Source organism: Papilio machaon, chromosome 10 (genome assembly GCF_912999745.1).
Source record: "Papilio machaon chromosome 10, ilPapMach1.1, whole genome shotgun sequence".
In the NCBI taxonomy this organism is placed as follows: domain Eukaryota; kingdom Metazoa; phylum Arthropoda; class Insecta; order Lepidoptera; family Papilionidae; genus Papilio; species Papilio machaon.
Window position 1 is genome coordinate 7,612,574 of NC_059995.1, and position 16,941 is coordinate 7,629,514.

At 34.9% G+C, this 16,941-nt stretch overlaps 5 protein-coding genes across 5 annotated transcripts; 3 read left to right on the forward strand and 2 right to left on the reverse strand.

Moving 5' to 3' along the window:
• Positions 1-73: 73 nt before the first annotated feature.
• LOC106718037 (UPF0193 protein EVG1 homolog) lies at positions 74-1,639 on the reverse strand. The gene is made up of 5 exons (XM_014512027.2): positions 1,383-1,639; positions 1,079-1,268; positions 712-869; positions 331-558; positions 74-207 (listed from the first exon to the last, which is right to left on the reverse strand). Exons 1-5 carry the CDS (start codon positions 1,504-1,506, stop codon positions 74-76), a joined length of 834 nt encoding a protein of 277 aa, XP_014367513.2. The 5' UTR covers positions 1,507-1,639.
• Positions 1,640-1,933: 294 nt separating this feature from the next.
• LOC106718038 (girdin-like) lies at positions 1,934-3,192 on the forward strand. Its single transcript, XM_014512028.2, has 4 exons — positions 1,934-2,018; positions 2,303-2,505; positions 2,691-2,950; positions 3,135-3,192. The coding sequence occupies exons 1-4, from the start codon at positions 1,934-1,936 to the stop codon at positions 3,190-3,192; spliced, it is 606 nt and encodes a 201-aa protein (XP_014367514.2).
• A 193-nt stretch (positions 3,193-3,385) lies between these two features.
• Positions 3,386-5,083, forward strand: LOC106718161. The gene is made up of 2 exons (XM_014512172.2): positions 3,386-3,555; positions 4,494-5,083. The coding sequence occupies exons 1-2, from the start codon at positions 3,530-3,532 to the stop codon at positions 4,888-4,890; spliced, it is 423 nt and encodes a 140-aa protein (XP_014367658.2). The 5' UTR covers positions 3,386-3,529; the 3' UTR covers positions 4,891-5,083.
• Positions 5,084-5,396: 313 nt separating this feature from the next.
• On the reverse strand, positions 5,397-6,536 carry LOC106718218 (histone H3.3A). Its single transcript, XM_014512246.2, has 3 exons — positions 6,428-6,536; positions 5,978-6,265; positions 5,397-5,893 (listed from the first exon to the last, which is right to left on the reverse strand). Exons 2-3 carry the CDS (start codon positions 6,257-6,259, stop codon positions 5,765-5,767), a joined length of 411 nt encoding a protein of 136 aa, XP_014367732.1. The 5' UTR covers positions 6,260-6,265; positions 6,428-6,536; the 3' UTR covers positions 5,397-5,764.
• Positions 6,537-7,209: 673 nt separating this feature from the next.
• LOC106718088 (RING finger protein unkempt) lies at positions 7,210-11,213 on the forward strand. The gene is made up of 6 exons (XM_014512089.2): positions 7,210-7,482; positions 7,587-7,796; positions 8,898-9,181; positions 9,318-9,418; positions 9,726-9,963; positions 10,067-11,213. Exons 1-6 carry the CDS (start codon positions 7,424-7,426, stop codon positions 11,065-11,067), a joined length of 1,893 nt encoding a protein of 630 aa, XP_014367575.2. The 5' UTR covers positions 7,210-7,423; the 3' UTR covers positions 11,068-11,213.
• Positions 11,214-16,941: the final 5,728 nt, after the last annotated feature.

Consider the following 16,941-nt stretch of genomic DNA (forward strand, 5'->3'; position numbering starts at 1 on the left):
TTATTATTACTAGCCGAAGATATACATTTATGACAAATTTCAAATATAATAAAAAAATTAAGTATAAATTAAATCAAACTCTTCGTCGTGGCGTGTACTCCAATGGCGACATTCGGCTGTAAGCGTCGACATTCTCTTCAACCTCTTTATTCTTTTTTATCGGTCCTTTCTTTAGGATTTTTTTTTCTTTAGATGACATTGTTCGTTCTGGAAATATCAATTTAATGAACATAATGAATGTAAAAAGGCACATAATTCTCCCTCTTCCCAAACTTTTGTAATTGCACATATATCTACAACTAAAATAATGAATCGTAAACATTCCTCTACCTGTATTATCACTATCCTTGCTTCTAACACTTCGTCTACCAGTATCGAGCACGCTGAACCCTGACCGTCTCGACCTCGCAGACGAGCACTCGCTGTCTATGCCCAGGGCGTCCAGTGCTCGGATCCTATCCGCTATCTGGTCCTGTATCACCTCACGATGGGGGTCTGCTTCACCCAACATCTCCATCTCTGCCAGCCAGTCAGCCCGCTCGCGGATTTGTGTTACCACTAGAAGTATATCGTAAAAAATAAATATATCCAAACATAAATAATGTTCAATAGAACAACGACGATAAGAACCAAAAGAAAACCTTCATCTTGCTTGGAAACCGTTATTCTAGACTGGTTCTGTATCTTAAGTACAAAAAATTAAAAACTTACAATCATTCCATTTCTCTTTGTTTGTTGGTAACTTTGGCGGGCATTTGATGGGACGAGCTGGTTTCGGCGGTCGCTGACCCAAGTCCCCGTAGGTCATGAAGTCTGCGAGTCGTTCTTTCAGCTTCTCGCGGTCTTCGCCGCGCTTCAACGGCTTATATCTATACACAAGAATACTTAACATATTTCAAATATTTCATGCAAAAAATTTGTTACTTAATTTAATTATGCCGAAGAGAATAGAACAGAATTATAACTTTATCCCCATATAAATTCTTATCATGGTGCCCTAAGCCGTAGATGGAATATAAAACCGTTAACCTTAAAAAAAAATCGTAACTCTCAACAATGCTTCACTCATACAACTTACGCATCGGGCTCGAGGACTCCAGAAGCACGTATAGCAGAAAGGGAGCGTCGACATGAAGTACGGGGCCGTAGACTTCTTACGTTTTCTCTCACTTGTGGCGCTGGTTTCTCTTTGCGGCCGTCGTCTTGACGTAAAGTGAATGCGGATTTACGACGCTGTGCGATTGTAAACTTGGATTCATCTAACAACACTGAAAATAATATAATTTCGTCACTATGCCGCGTGAATCATTCTTTAAAGAACGGTGCATGTGTGATATAATGAGTATTTAAAATTTAGTTTTTCGTCTATCTCCTTTTATTACCTTTTAGAAAAGATTGTTGAGCAGGGGAGAAGTTCTGAACTCTTGTGTGAAAGATACCACCGTGAGGAATATTTTTACTTGGCCAAGTGATATTAACATATCCGTTTGAATCTGGCGTTTCCATATTATCAAAGATATTTTCGTTACAATATTCAATTTCTATAAAAATGAGTGATTCTAGACATTTGATGAAATAGTATTTTGAACGATTGTTTTTAAATTTCCCCGGCTACGTTAACATTTCCTAGGTAACAGTAACAACAGTTTTCATTTCACGCATAAATGCTAAAAATATTAAAACATATATGAAACTATATTGAAAAATAAATATTCAAAAATGAAAATCAAACAAAACATTAACAATAGGTTTCCTTGCATTAAAATAATTAACGAACATAGTTAAAGGTTTGTTGGCTGTGCCTTGCGCATTCTTTTATTTCTCGATATAAAAAAAAAAACTTTTTTCAGGATAATTATCTTTTCGTTTTATAACGGTAAAAAAATTAAAGGTGATTCTAATAATAATTGACGTTAATACCTGTAGAAATAAAATGGAAAAGTCCGTTAATAAAACTATAGAGGAACTTAAACTTCAAGAAGCGAACACTGAAATTAAATTGAAGGAAAATCGGAGTTGTAAGATAATGCATACTCATTCATATCCTTAATTACTTTAGTAGATACCTATTTTTATGTTTAAAATTATCAATGGTCGTAATAAAACGCTGTCGGGGTAAATTTTTCATCAGATTTGTTTTTATTTCGTAGTTTTTAGTCTTAATTTAAATTAATATCAAAGATACAATTATGTTAAAGCTCCTTGCTTTTGGTATCTTTATTCGAGTTTTTAGAACTCAAAACATTACATAGTTATTTATTAAACGATAGGCCCCTCTAATTCTAAAAATATTTTTTCGCAGTAGAATCAACAATCGCATCGTTAAACAGAAACATAAGAGAGACAGTGATTCACATAGAGAAATCGGAAAAAGAACAAAGAGAATTGACTAAAAGAATTAAAAAACTTCGTAGCCAGTTAGAATTAGACAAAATACGCCGTGATGCTTTGTTAGCTCAAATTGATGCTAACAGAAAAAAATTAGCTGAAATAAGACAAAAATCGGTATTTTAAAATCTGTAGTACGAGTATTCGTATATTAGTAGTAATAGTAGTATCGGTGGTATTAAAAAGATTTTTTTGGTTTCGCTATTCGATTAAAATATCTAATTATCTTATTTTATATGTACCTATCTGATTATCATACAATTCATTTTGTGTCAAAATAATAACACTTTCATTGTGATCAGGAAGAAGGCATCACTGAGGTTTGGAATTTACGTTCATCCCTATGCAATGCGGTACATACTGCGTCAAATAATTATGATATTATGGCCCTTCTTATGAAACTCAAATCGGTGGTAACTTTTCCAAAAGCTAAAATCCTCCCAGTTAAACAAGATAGCGAGTTTGAAAGAAAGCTTAAGGAAGTAACGGAAAGAAAAGAAAACGCCATAAAAGAGAGGGATCGGCTGTTGAATGAACCAGAAACGGGTCACGAATTTGTTAGGTATTCTATTTACAAGAATCGATTTATTTTATCGTTGTATTCGAAGTGAACGTAAGAAAATGCCGGCACCACTTTAGTGCATTCAATTGTATCTTAACACCGAAGCTCAGTAACTATTTAATACTTTACGGTAAATACTAAATACCTTTTGAATATACATACATTTATGTCTTTGTTCTTTCAGGATAAAAAATGCATTGGAATTTTCCCTTGAAAAGATTGCCAGTCTTCGTAGTAATTAAAACTTAAATTTTATTAAACTCTTCAATTTATTACACAGTTTTATTCGTGTCTCTTACATATCTTTGCTGAATAAATAACATAAATTTATAAATTAATTATTTCACACTGAGCTTGAACAATTTCTCAAAATCAGGCTCCTCTATGGCCACACAATACTACTTGCTCTAGGTTCGCACTGCACTGCAGCGCTGTTAATGTCAGTGTCAAACTCATCTGGTAGAGGTAAAAAGGTAAATGTCAACCTGTCAGACCAACCAATTATGTTTAGAACTATACCTATATTTACATAAAGTTTCAACGATTTAAACACCCTATTCAACATATTTAACATACAAAATGAACAGAAGTTTGTTTTTAGTAAGGTAAGGTTAAGTTTAATTTATTTTCTGGTGTTATTTATATTTATATGGAGGTAGTTTTAAGTTTTCCAATGACCTGAACTATTTATAAGAGTTAACAAAGACACATAAAATGCTGGTAGATATTAACAATCTAAGGATGACACCGGACGTGTGATAAAATGACAAAATCGGGGAACGTATTAAAACAATCTTTTGTGGTACCAGCTCTTATGATTCTATGGTTTTCCCCTGTTATATAATTTTAACTAACATCAACGTCTAACAATGATTCAGATTTCAATGTTTCAAAACTGCCTGTAATATGCTGACAAATTAAAACTTTTGCATAACTGTGGTGACATGAATGCATTGAAAACAATGAAAATAATATTAATTTATCAATATAAAAATACTTCCATGTAATTCCTTGCAAATGTTTTGAGGATAACAAAGATTTGCCTATTCAGTTGCACAATACTTAATTGATATTACTCATACCAATGTAGTTGTTATTTGTATCATAACTGGCAACTTGTTCCTAATAGAATTAATATTTTTATTTTTTAAATTTTTTAATTTTTTATTTTACTATTTTATTCTTAAAAAAAAGAAGGCTTCCAAGCCAACAAGTCATGAATAGTATTAAATACAAAGACATCCATTTTATGGCTGTGGTTATGTTAACCATATCTGAATTTTACTTCTTTCTAATATTATAAATGCAAATGTATAGATGGATGTATGTTTGTTTGAAGGTCTCTCTAGAATGGCTCAACGGATCTTGAAATTTGGCACAGATGTAGAACATAGTCTGAAAGAGACATAGGCTACTTTTTTTTTTAATTCCGCACAGACAGAATCGCAGCCGACAGCTAGTAGTTTATATGTATCAACATCTCTAACCTTTATTGACTGTATGAAATTGATTGGGTTTTAAATAGTTTCCTTTAAATTTTTAGGAGCTGCTTCAGGCGACATAATGCAAGAACCTTCTCGAGTCGTAATGTGGAAATAAATGAAAATGAACCTATTAAATTTTCAACAAGTGGCGCTGCTGCAAGAAACACCATAAGGCCCATTAAAAATATCAAGATAGATATGCCATGGTACCAACCTTATTGCGTAGTAGGCAGTGTTGCCATATTCCTGATCTATTTCTGCATATTAAGAGAAGAGAATGATGTCGATCTTGAATTTAATAAAACACTGTATGAAAGAATTCAAGGTATGGAAAAGACACAACTGCTGTTATCTTATAAATATAACAAGGAAAATGGCAAAAGTGTTGTAGATATCGAAAGACGACTAAAAGAAATAGAAGAGCAAGAGATGAAAGAAGCTAATAAAGTAGAATAAGTTGGATTGCTCATAGATATTAAATAAACCCAATAAAGAATATCTTATTTATTGTAACCCTATGTATTCTACTATATTACGTTTACTGATAGCCATATTAAAAAATTATGTTATATTCCTACTTTTTGCTAATTAGATAAATATTTGGTAAGGATTATTTCACACAATATAATACAAGTTAAAATATCTGTCTTTGTTTAATTTAACCCACTAAAAATATTTAGTACATAGTAATGTTTAGGGTTGCCAGGTCGCCAAACCTACTAGCCGGACAGACCAGCCAATTTGGCCGGACATTTGGGTAGAAAGGTTGGACACCCTATATTTAGGATTTTGTCTCAGTATTAATAGATACTCTCGTTTGGGAAATGTAAAAAGCCTGACAAAAGCCAGAAAACCGTTTATTTTGGCCGGACACGCAATCAAATAACCTACCTATGTCCGGCTTTATCCGGACACCTGGCAACGCTAGTAATGTTAGGAGAATAATTTATAAAAACAAAAGATAAGTCCTAATTATATTTATTAACACCAATTTCTCAATACAAGTTAGTGCAGTTTTAGCAAGTACAGAATGGTCACATACTTGTGCCCAATATTGTCTATTACTATTATGCTACTTAATATTACCAAGTTACTAAGAATTACGTTGATATTTTGTTGACACAATGTACTGCATGACAGATACTTTGGCCACACTAACATCAAAGAAACTTATAAATTAAGAACATATTTATAAAAATCAGTTCTTCTGCCTCCTTACAATAATGATTAAGAGACTTAAATGAATTAAATGTGAGACGTTAAACAATGTTAGAATTTATATCTAATTGAATTACAAATAATTTATAAGATACATTATAATTAAACGAGTTTAAGCGCGTTCTCCGCGGATTCGTCGCGCCAGTTGAATATCCTTGGGCATGATGGTTACGCGCTTGGCGTGGATGGCGCACAAGTTGGTGTCTTCAAACAGACCTACCAGATATGCCTCACTAGCTTCCTGAAAATAAAACATTCCTTTCATTAGTCTCGCAACAATCTAAAAAAACATATCCAAATAAAATTCGTTTGTAATAAATCCCACCTGCAAAGCTCCAATGGCGGCAGACTGGAAACGAAGATCAGTCTTAAAATCTTGAGCAATTTCTCTCACAAGACGCTGGAACGGCAGTTTACGGATCAGCAATTCAGTAGATTTCTGGTAACGACGGATTTCTCGGAGGGCTACTGTACCCGGGCGATAACGATGAGGCTTCTTCACACCTCCAGTGCTGGGTGCCGATTTTCGCGCGGCTTTGGTAGCTAACTGTTTGCGAGGTGCTTTACCTCCTGTGGATTTACGAGCGGTCTGCTTGGTACGAGCCATATTTCACTAAAAAAGAAATAAAACTGATTTTCAACGATTGCCAATCACATAAAACATTGCCCAAATTGCAAATATTTTGAAATTTACACATTTTTGAATCGGGGTAAAGGTAAGCAAATTGTCAATGTTATAAACGTAGATTAAGATATATTACACTCTTTTACACACCTTTTTACAGAAAAAGTAAAGTTACAATATATTTATAAGAAATTTAAGACGAGGGTCACAACAATGATCATATGCTAAAGATGGCGTCGAGAGAATGGCGGGCGAAGAGAGACGCCAATTTTGTGAACAGTGATTGGTCAGCTTCGTGACGTTTCCAATGTTACTATTGGTTGTAAAAGTAAGCTTTGCGATTGGTCAAAGTTTCTAACGGATTAGAATATTGTTGAACCATTGGATAGGGATTGGGCAATGTTGGACTTGTGTTGGAGTATTAAAAAATTTCTTAGTTTATAGAGTATATCAGGGCCATTTAAAAAAATTCTAAAAGATAATTTAAGTTAAGAACAGATTTTTTTAGTTAATGAGGAGAATATACTAAAACCACATCATAGTATAATTTGAATGTATACTGCAAACATACAGAAAAATAAATTGTATAAATCTTAAGCAACTGTGGTTATAATTACATATAAACGAAGTAATACTAATAACTTGATAGTTTAATTCAATATCTTTTTTGAAAATACGTGATTTCTTACAAAATTATCTTAAAATCAAATAAGACCATATTGTCCCTATTTTTACAATATTATACTTGTTTTTTTGTTTTGATACCTACTTTCCAAACAAAAATGGATCGATTCGACCTATTTTTTGTCTTAGTCACACTCATGAATTTTTGAAGCTGTCAAAAAGAGATAAAAAGAAAACATAAGACGTGACATTTCTGTCAATGTTGATTACATTTGTAGGTATTTTTTATATCTTTTGCATTGTAGCTTGTTTGTTGAGATAACGAAATATTTTAAGTTCAAGGTCATTTAAAATTAAAATGTTTGCTTCTCTTGGAGAAAATCTTCCTTTAGTTTATTATTTACAATTAATAGCTTTCTAAAATACAGAGTATCACGTGATCATATATATTGAATTTTAATTGGTCATCGGTGAGCGTGCCCTGCGCGACGCGAGAGGCGCAATACATAATAGTTCACCAAAATGCCGTCGGAATCTAAGCCTTTGTTGACAGCTCAAACAGAAAAACCGAATCATTATAAGTAAATAGTTATTTCTTTTATAATTCTTTATCGAAAGTGCTTCCGCGAAAGGTATAGTTTATTAGAGTATACAATGTACTAAGTTCAGTGATGTCGTGTTGCAGATATTTGAAGGAATTCCGAGTCGAGCAGTGTCCATCATTTCTACAACATAAATGTACACAACATAGGCCTTTTACATGTTTTCATTGGCATTTTAATAACCAGAGAAGAAGAAGACCAGTTAGAAAAAGAGACGGATCATTTAATTATAGCGCTGATAATTATTGTGCCAAGTATAACGAGACATCGGGCATTTGCGAAGACGGCGATGAGTGAGTGGCTTGTCTTACTTTGCTTTGTTGTACCGCACTTCCTTTATTGTCGATGTATAACTGTTTTTATGAATCTTTGAAGACTTGTTTTATTATTGGAATGCAATTTGAATATGCATTCTTATTAACATTTTGATTGTTTCGTTTTATTCTCTTTGTTAATATCCAATGTTAAAGTTTTAGTAAAGCTGTAGTAACTTTATATAAATGGGACATGTAACCTATTTTTGTTTTATTCAGTTATTATTTTTGGGCTTGTATTGTTTAGAAATATATTTACAAAACCTTTATAATTTTTTGTATTACTTGTATGAAATGAACGGAAATAATACATACATTTAAATAACAAAAACACATACTTTGCATTTTTACAAAAATAAATTTACCAGAAAATATTGTATATTAATAACAAGCTTTTAAATTAATTGTTGTAATAATAATCATCATCCCCTGACCTTATATTACTCATGTGAAGTTGTCGCATAAGGTTTTATGAACCTTAAACTTCTTGCTTAATTTTTTAAGACTGGCCGCCTGCCTTTTGCCTACCCTATTTGGCAGGATTATATGAAAATTAAATACAGTATAAACTAAATAATTATAGCTGAATAATTTAAAATTACTACAGAACAATACAATCTATATATATAAAAGAAAGTCGTGTTAGTTACACTATTTATAACTCAAGTACGGCTGAATCGATTTGATTGAAAATTGGTGGGCAGGTAGCTTAGAACCAGGAAACGGACATAGGATAATTTTTACCCCGTATTCTATTTTTTATTCCGTGCGGACAGAGTCGTGGGTAAAAGCAAGTACTTCTTACAATAATGTATGCTATTTGTGTAAATTATAAACCACTGTGGAATAACTATGGTATAAAACATCATGGCGGTTTGAAACATCATAAAAGATAGTGAGAAAAACAGCTCAAAAAATAATGGCGGGATGTAGAAGGATGTGGGGCGGTTGCACTGCGCAGTGCCTAGCTTACATTGAGCCTACAAAAATTATTGATGTATCTACTTAGAAGTCGTAACTTCTATGAAATTCAAATATTAGAGATTGTTCTTTAATATTTATATTATTTTCCCCTCCCAGGTGCCCATACCTTCATAGAACAGCAGGGGACACGGAAAGACGTTACCATCTACGGTATTACAAGACATGCATGTGCGTCCATGATACGGACGCTCGTGGACTTTGCACCAAAAATGGTGCACATTGTGCATTTGCGCATGGTGCACCAGATTTGCGTCCCCCGGTTCTTGATGTTAGGGAACTTCAAGCTTTAGAAAATCCGGATGGTGCGGAAGGAGATGCCGCAGCCCCTAATGCTCTTGATAGAGAAAGGAATTTAATGAACGAAGATCCAAAGTGGCAAGGTTTGTATTCAAAATGTAGTGGCCATTAAAATGGGTATTATTATGTAATATTGATTGTTATTTTTTACATTATTTACTATATCATTGCCTATGTGATTAGATGTAAGAATATTTGACTGGTTTTTTCTTATTTCAGATACAAATTATGTATTGTCATCATATAAAACAGAGCCATGTAAAAGACCGCCTAGATTATGTAGACAAGGGTATGCTTGCCCGCAGTATCACAATAGTAAAGTGAGTCATATTTATTTACTTATTCTCCGAGTATCAAATATTTCTCTGAGTAAAATTGATATGTTAATAAAAATATAATTAGAATTTTTACCAATTTGTTTTTGTCATTTATCATATTTTATTGTTTTAAATGTAACCAATGTGTGATGACCATTTCTGACTATATTTGTTGACCACTGTACAAATGTGTTATTGGAACTTTTATATTAATTAGGACTAAAGTACAGTGAGTAGTGATTTCATTTTGACACTACAATTTAACTTTCTTAGGTCTTCGGCCTTTTTCAAAGTAGTTATTATATTATAGGATAAGCGTAGATCACCAAGGAAGTACAAGTACCGCAGCACGCCTTGCCCGAGCGTGAAGCATGCGGAGGAGTGGGGCGAGCCCAGCAACTGCGAGGTGGGCGATGCGTGTGGGTACTGTCACACGCGCACCGAGCAGCAGTTCCACCCTGAGATATACAAGTCTACCAAGTGCAATGATGTGCAGCAAGCCGGCTACTGCCCGCGCGGACTCTTCTGTGCATTCGCACATGTCGAACGTGAGTGATGACTTATTTGTTTAATCCAACTTGACATACAGAAGAAATTTATCTGTAACTGTTTTTAAGACGATTTAAAATATCTTTATTGTTACGTGTGTAGCGGAAGATCTGACAGCCGGACGGGATCTGACAGCTCCCCTGGAGTGCGGCACCAACCTTGCAGACCTTCTGTCCTCCGCACTACCCGAGAAGCGCGCGCCCTCGCCCGCGCCGCCGCACACCAACGGCGACGAGTGTGCCTCAACTTCCAGCGGCGGCTCCGCCCCCCAGCGCACCTACGACGACAAGTTCTCCTGGCACCCGCGCAGCACTTTCGACCCCACCGTGCTGCAGGAGGTCGTGGGCAACGCACTCGACGACTTACATCTGGACGACCCAGTGAACCTGGTCGCCTCGCTCGACCGCGACCTCTCCGACAGCGAGGGACTGCTCGGCGGCTCCGCGCCCGTTAACATTCCACGCCCGCCCCTGCGCGGCTTCAGCCCGCCCACCGGCGGCTCCCCGCTGCCCCCCTTCCTGCGCTACGCCTCCACCGACGACCGCCTCTTCAACTCGCACATAAAAGCGGGTAGCTTCGGCGCCGCGGGCGCGGGCCCTTTCGAGTTCGCGGCGGCGTCGCCCTCCGCACCCACGGAGCTGTCGCGGCTTCGTGAGGAGGTACATGCGTCTCGCGCCGCCGCCGCGCGCTGGGACGAGCGCGTTGCACAGGCGCGCTCCGCCTGTGAAGCCTGGCAACGTGAGTCGGACGAGGCACTGCGCAAGACTGCGCTGGCGGAGCGGCAGCGCGATGAGGCGCTCGCACACGCAATGTCGCTGCGGCGCGAGCTGGAGGCGGCGCGAGCGGGCACGGGCGCGGGCAGGCGCGAACTGCGCGGCCTGCCGCTCGCCGCACTCAAGGCTCTGCAGGCGCAGGCGCGCGCCGACCTCGAGGAGATCGAGAAGGTGCTGTACCTGGAGACCGCCACCAAGTGCATGGTGTGCGAGGAGCAGCCGCGCAGCGTCACACTGGCGCCCTGCAACCACTACGTGCTGTGCGACAGCTGCGCGCTCACAGCCAAGGAGTGCCCATACTGCCAGACGCCCGTGCAGCAGCTGCCTTGAGCCCGCACACAACAACACAGCATTGCTTGTACGTCTTTACAATTGTAATTTGCGTAACATTTTATTTTCTTACTAAAACTAAAGGGAGATGCGAGCGATCGCCTCCAGCAGCTGCGGGACTGCGACCGCCTCCAGCAGCTGCGGGACTGCGACCGCCTCCAGCAGCTGCGGGACTGCGACCGCCTCCAGCAGCTGCGGGACTGCGACCGCCTCCAGCAGCTGCGGGACTGCGACCGCCTCCAGCAGCTGCGGGACTGCGACCGCCGCCAGCAGCTGCGGGACTGCGACCGCCTCCAGCAGCTGCGGGACTGCGACCGCCTCCAGCAGCTGCGGGACTGCGACCGCCTCCAGCAGCTGCGGGACTGCGACCGCCTCCAGCAGCTGCGGGACTGCGACCGCCGCCAGCAGCTGCGGGACTGCGACCGCCTCCAGCAGCTGCGGGACTGCGACCGCCGCCAGCAGCTGCGGGACTGCGACCGCCGCCAGCAGCTGCGGGACTGCGACGTCCCTCGCCTCTCCCGCTACAGTATATATTAGATTGTCATTGATATTTTTATATGCTCGTCAACTAATGTCAGATATCTATATATCATTGAATAATAATTATTAAGTATATTTAATTTAAGCGTAAAAGAGCAAGACTTATTCTGATAAAATGTATTAAATGTGAGCGATTGTTGTATTCAGTCGTCTCAGACATCACCGAAAGCAATAATAAGACACGAAGAAGTTTGTACTTCGATAAATGAACTACCTGATTACATGATAGAGATTGAATATAGATTTGTATAATGTTGTTGTTTGCATTAAACTTTTGATACCAACTTAAATTATATTAATAATTGCAAAATGCTATGTATCGTTATCAAATATATTCTCTAATGTGCTTTGTTCAGCTGAAGAATAGAAGTTTATTGTGTCGTGAAGATTTTATAGCGACATGAATTTTTATATTAGTCTTTTTCTAATATGTACTAAATATTTTTTTCATAAATCAAGTATATCATATATTTAGTACATAGTTACATATTCTAGTTGTTACAATATGCTTTCGATGTTATTTGAAAGATTTTTTTTATTTACTAGACTTCTTGTAGTAGAAATATTGTTGCTTTGAATTTAAAGACTTGTAGCTTTTAAACTTTTAATGAATTTTTAACATTTTTCTGGTTGATGCTTGAGATCTTGAGAAAAATCTTATATAAAATTATAAATCGATAGTTTTTTTTCAATGTAGAGTGTTGCCACAAATTTATAAATAATGTTTTATAAAGTAAGCTTTTAGTTTTGTATAACATATGGCGTATTATATTTACGCTATGGGATCTTATATTTTTTTATGGAAATATGCCATAGACAATTTTGTGGTTTTTTTTTAATACGACAATTTTAATATAAGATTTTTAATCTTAGATTTTTGCAGTCTTTTAATGTGGTTTTATAAGAGAAATGTTGTTACTCGTTATTTTTTTTGTACAATTTCTAATCAACAATAGTTGTTTGTGTGACGTGTATGGGAGGTTTTATTTTTTAATATTTTAAATTATTTTCTGAGCACAATTGTTTGGATACATTTAGCTAACTAAGGACCAATGACAGAACGAATTTTACACAAAAAACGTAATTTCATATAGGATTTGTTATTTTTTTCTCCAATTTTGGCGCACATAAGTGTGTTTTAGTTTAGTGCATTTGTGTGTACATTCCCATTTTTTTTATAATCTGTAGTTTGGTGCATTTTTTTTTTTGGGAAATCATTAATTTTTTATACTGTCCGTGTAGGTAGGTATTTTTTTTTTAATTTCTAGCATCAGTAGATTAGCATTTACTATTTCTAAACTTTATATCAGTTAATTATCGTTCTTGAAATGTGAGAGATTTTTAAACTATTCATTTTACTATTTATATATATATTTAAAAATCTAAATCATGTTTTTTTTTGTATCCGCATATATTAGGAAGTAACAAATTTAAATTAGATTTATTAATTAGATATAAGTAGAGTTTTCAAATTGTAATGGATGTATGTATTATGTATTTAGTCGCCGCGTCTTGTATTTGTATTTGGAGCAATGTGACAACAGCCGCCTTTCACTTATAGTTGAAATTGTACCGCGTTCTGACGAGACATGTTTCTATGTTACACATGTTTAGTTTACATTATACCAGTACAGTAGGACAGGACTACTGGATTGATATTGACTGTATGGTTTTACTGGCGCCAGCTAGTGTTTACATTTTGTACTGTACTGGGATAATATAAACCAGACATAAACGAGTAGCTATACCGGATTCCAATCACTACTTTGATCTTTGCAGTATAACTTCACTTTATCTCATAGTCATTAAAAAAATTGTTTAAAATAAATATGGCCGCCACGTTCGAAATTAGAAATTTCTCTGTTTACTTAATTTAGTCTTAACGAAGAATCGAACGACGAAACCAAGGATAGTAATGTTTTAGAAAACATGTTTTCAAAATGTTTTTAAAGAAAGAGCGAGCCGAAAAATTCAAAATTCAACTAAAACAATTATATCGAAGTTTACGCCGCAATGTACCGAGCCTCAAGTTTCAGTAATTTGTCTTTTAGTTGGTCACTAACAACGCGACTTCCGCTAGTCGTCAACGCTGTCTATAAATTGACGCCATTGCGAGATGGATCCGGTAGCGTCCAATTAACAATGACCTTTGAACTTCTTTGGGGATGTTCACTGTACTAAATTAAAAAATAATAATAATTAAACAATTTTGTTGGCTAATGTACAGTAAGAGCTCTTCGCGGTGTTCCACTTAAAAAAAATAGCCTTGTTCTTTGTCTCCGATAGTACATTTTGAAAGATATATTAAGCAACAGGTCATATAAAGGACGATAAGAGTCAAAAATGTCTCGTCTAACGTACGGTTCGATTTAAATGTTGACACGGCACATTTTGTGTTGTAAATTGAATGCAGATTGTTTGTATGGCTGATATGACAATAATCCTTCTATAATTTATCTTTATAACTAATATTTAACATGTGTGTTTGACAATTTTATTTATAAAAATTAAATTATTTTTCAATTTCACATACAGTTGGAAAGAATCTGCGAGTGTCGTTGCAATGTAACGCGTCTCGAAGGGAATTTTTAGCACAATTTCACACAAATGACGTAAAATTATAGAAGGATTATTGTACTTAAAATTTAAACAGTAAGTGTGTTTTGTATCGTGTTTGAAGTTTTTTGATATTAAAGTGTTCGTATGGGTCGCCGGCCTCCATAATACTCGCTTCCGTGGTGGCCGGCGATGGATAGGTTGGCCTAAAGAAGCCTTTGTCGTGTGCAGCCTCTTTTCGGTGTTAGGGCTGCCATTTTATAATAATGTATGGCGATGAAAAACACAATCAGTTGACAACCCTTAATTTCCGATGACAACGTCGATTAGTATTTTTCATAGAATCATAGCCTAAAGATATCGATATCAAACCTGTAGCCCGAATAGCTACAATGGAAATCCGAAGGTGGCAGCCCTATGTTAGGCATAAAGCGTTTCAAGCAAAATGTCCTGTGTGGTCATCGCCTATTGTAGCTTGCTAGTGTTTGGTATTTTATAATTATTTAATATTAGATGTGTATTAGAATCAACATTATTTTTATATAGAATCTTTAATACATATGGAGAATTTCATTGACAAATTTATTGAGAAAAAAAAACATTATTTATTCGTAATAAATTGGATTTAGAGTTGCGTAGATATATAGGTATGTGCGTTGTCATTCGAAAAGTAAATTAAAAAAATATTTTAAAATGTCAAATGTAGTCAGATGTTTTTATATTCCTGTTTTATAATCTATGGTAATTTTGTTTTTTATTTCTTTATTTATCTGTACTGCTGTCAGTTTTGTCTATTTTCATCTCTCTTTACTTAATAAATACTCTTTTCGAATGACACCGCCTTGAAACTGGATTTGAAGAATATGAAAGTACTTGGTTTGTTCGCATTCAATAGAAAAGTTGACTGGTTTCTTGTTGTTTTAATTAATTATTACATTTATGTTTTTTAAGCAATTATTTTCTCTACATATTGTATCGAACTTTTACTGTTTGCTGCATTTCTGTTTAGTTTATTTTATGTTTAGGACCAATTTTTTTTTTATGTTCAATATATTTTTTTGCGAACGCATAATACGACTACGATTTTTTTATATTTTCTAATATTATTTATCTTTAATTATTATTTAATGTTAGATAGGTAGGTCCAACAAATTTTTTCAAATTATAATTGTTAAATTAGAAAATAGTTGATGTTATTGTAAACAACGCAATTTGAATTCACTCTCTCGAAAGATCAAATGAATTTTGTATTCAATTTTTTATATTTATTCTTTGGCTATTTAAGCTTTTTTAATAATTTGATATTAGATGTTTTAAAAAAATGCAAATTAACATAATTTTCAAATCCACGTGATACAAACTTGTAACAGAGATGTGAAGATTATAATTATACTTAGGTAGGTAGGTTTAATAAATTTTAAATTCCATTCAATAACATAAGTGTTTTATTTTATCTCCCTTTTTTTTGTATTCATTTTTAGATAGTCTATTTTTTTGGTTTAGCTGAATAAAGTATTTCGAAGTTTCACAAAAGGATAAATATTTTGGTGAGTAAAATGAAATTAAACGAAATAATGCTTTTTATATTCTTTAATAAATATGTGTATTATTGCATTATTTGTATATTGATAAAATATACATTTAAATGTAAAAGAAAACCTTGAAATTAAAATACACAAACGTTAATTTGAAGCGGGGACAGAATTTGTTACAGAACATATTTAATTCAATAAAAAAATATAATTGTGAATTCTGCGTACGTTATAAGGGACGGACGTTGAAATGGATCGGTCCAAATAAATAATAGTTATTTATGAATAAAAAATTGTGAAAATTTCATTTTACTTTGGTATTTTTTAATATGATAAATATTATGGCAATAATCAATGGAGAATCGACTAGAAATAAAATTGAACAGAAAGTTACGTAACGGGTCACATCATGTCGCTGGGAAAAAATCTCAAATTAAATATAATAAAGCTTATTTATATAATAAATTTTGTTATTAACTTATGTTTACTTCTATATACATAAAGCGCATTACATAACACTAAGTCTACTGATTACATAATCTATCCTAACAATTTAGCTATCACTTCGGCACAAACTTGAGTCTTCCAATGGATCTAGCATTCATTTCAACACAACACTCTTAAACCTGTCACCATTCAATCAATCCATTCTTATTAGGCCTATCGGTGTTTAATTTTGACGTCAATCTTTAAAGTTGTCTATAACTTTTTGCTTCTTAATTTAATACCATTGGTCCTATCAGGCTCCTTCCTTCAGGCATCTCGTAATTTGACATTTAGACCATGTGTTTCCATGACGAATTAAAAAAATATATAAAACTGACACATGACAATCACATGATTTATCCAAAATTATTGTCAGTTTTATATATATTTGAATTTCGTTATGAAATCGCTTCAGAACGAATGCACTTTGTTTAGATGGGAATGGTTTTATACTTTATACATTCGGTATACCTTACATAATTTTAACTTCACTCATCACGCATCATTATGTAAAAAAAAAACTCTCGAAATTAAATTAATATGTGTTATTAATTCCTTTTAGTTTTTTATTAAATACTTTTAAACATATTTCCCTTTAGACAGCGAAAGATTTAAAGGAAAAAATTAGATTTCAATCGAATTAATATATGGCTCATAATTTGTGAATAACCCTAACATAAATAAAAGTAAACGTTATACTAATTTTAAATTTAACAAGGACTTTAATTACTGTTAGTGATAATAAAATGATTCGACAAAT

Coding starts and splice junctions, on each gene's coding strand:
- LOC106718038 (XM_014512028.2), top strand. CDS start 1,934: ATGGAAAAGTCCGTTAATAAAACTATAGAGGAACTTAAACTTCAAGAA. Junction 2,506..2,690: donor CTGAAATAAGACAAAAATCG/GTATTTTAAAAT, acceptor CATTGTGATCAG/GAAGAAGGCATCACTGAGGT. Junction 2,951..3,134: donor ACGGGTCACGAATTTGTTAG/GTATTCTATTTA, acceptor TTGTTCTTTCAG/GATAAAAAATGCATTGGAAT.
- LOC106718088 (XM_014512089.2), top strand. CDS start 7,424: ATGCCGTCGGAATCTAAGCCTTTGTTGACAGCTCAAACAGAAAAACCG. Junction 7,797..8,897: donor ATTTGCGAAGACGGCGATGA/GTGAGTGGCTTG, acceptor TTCCCCTCCCAG/GTGCCCATACCTTCATAGAA. Junction 9,182..9,317: donor CGAAGATCCAAAGTGGCAAG/GTTTGTATTCAA, acceptor TTCTTATTTCAG/ATACAAATTATGTATTGTCA.
- LOC106718037 (XM_014512027.2), bottom strand. CDS start 1,506: ATGGAAACGCCAGATTCAAACGGATATGTTAATATCACTTGGCCAAGT. Junction 870..1,078: donor GGAGTCCTCGAGCCCGATGC/GTAAGTTGTATG, acceptor TCTTGTGTATAG/ATATAAGCCGTTGAAGCGCG. Junction 208..330: donor CAAGGATAGTGATAATACAG/GTAGAGGAATGT, acceptor TGATATTTCCAG/AACGAACAATGTCATCTAAA.
- LOC106718218 (XM_014512246.2), bottom strand. CDS start 6,259: ATGGCTCGTACCAAGCAGACCGCTCGTAAATCCACAGGAGGTAAAGCA. Junction 5,894..5,977: donor CCGCCATTGGAGCTTTGCAG/GTGGGATTTATT, acceptor TTTTATTTTCAG/GAAGCTAGTGAGGCATATCT.
- LOC106718161 (XM_014512172.2), top strand. CDS start 3,530: ATGAACAGAAGTTTGTTTTTAGTAAG. Junction 3,556..4,493: donor AGAAGTTTGTTTTTAGTAAG/GTAAGGTTAAGT, acceptor TTAAATTTTTAG/GAGCTGCTTCAGGCGACATA.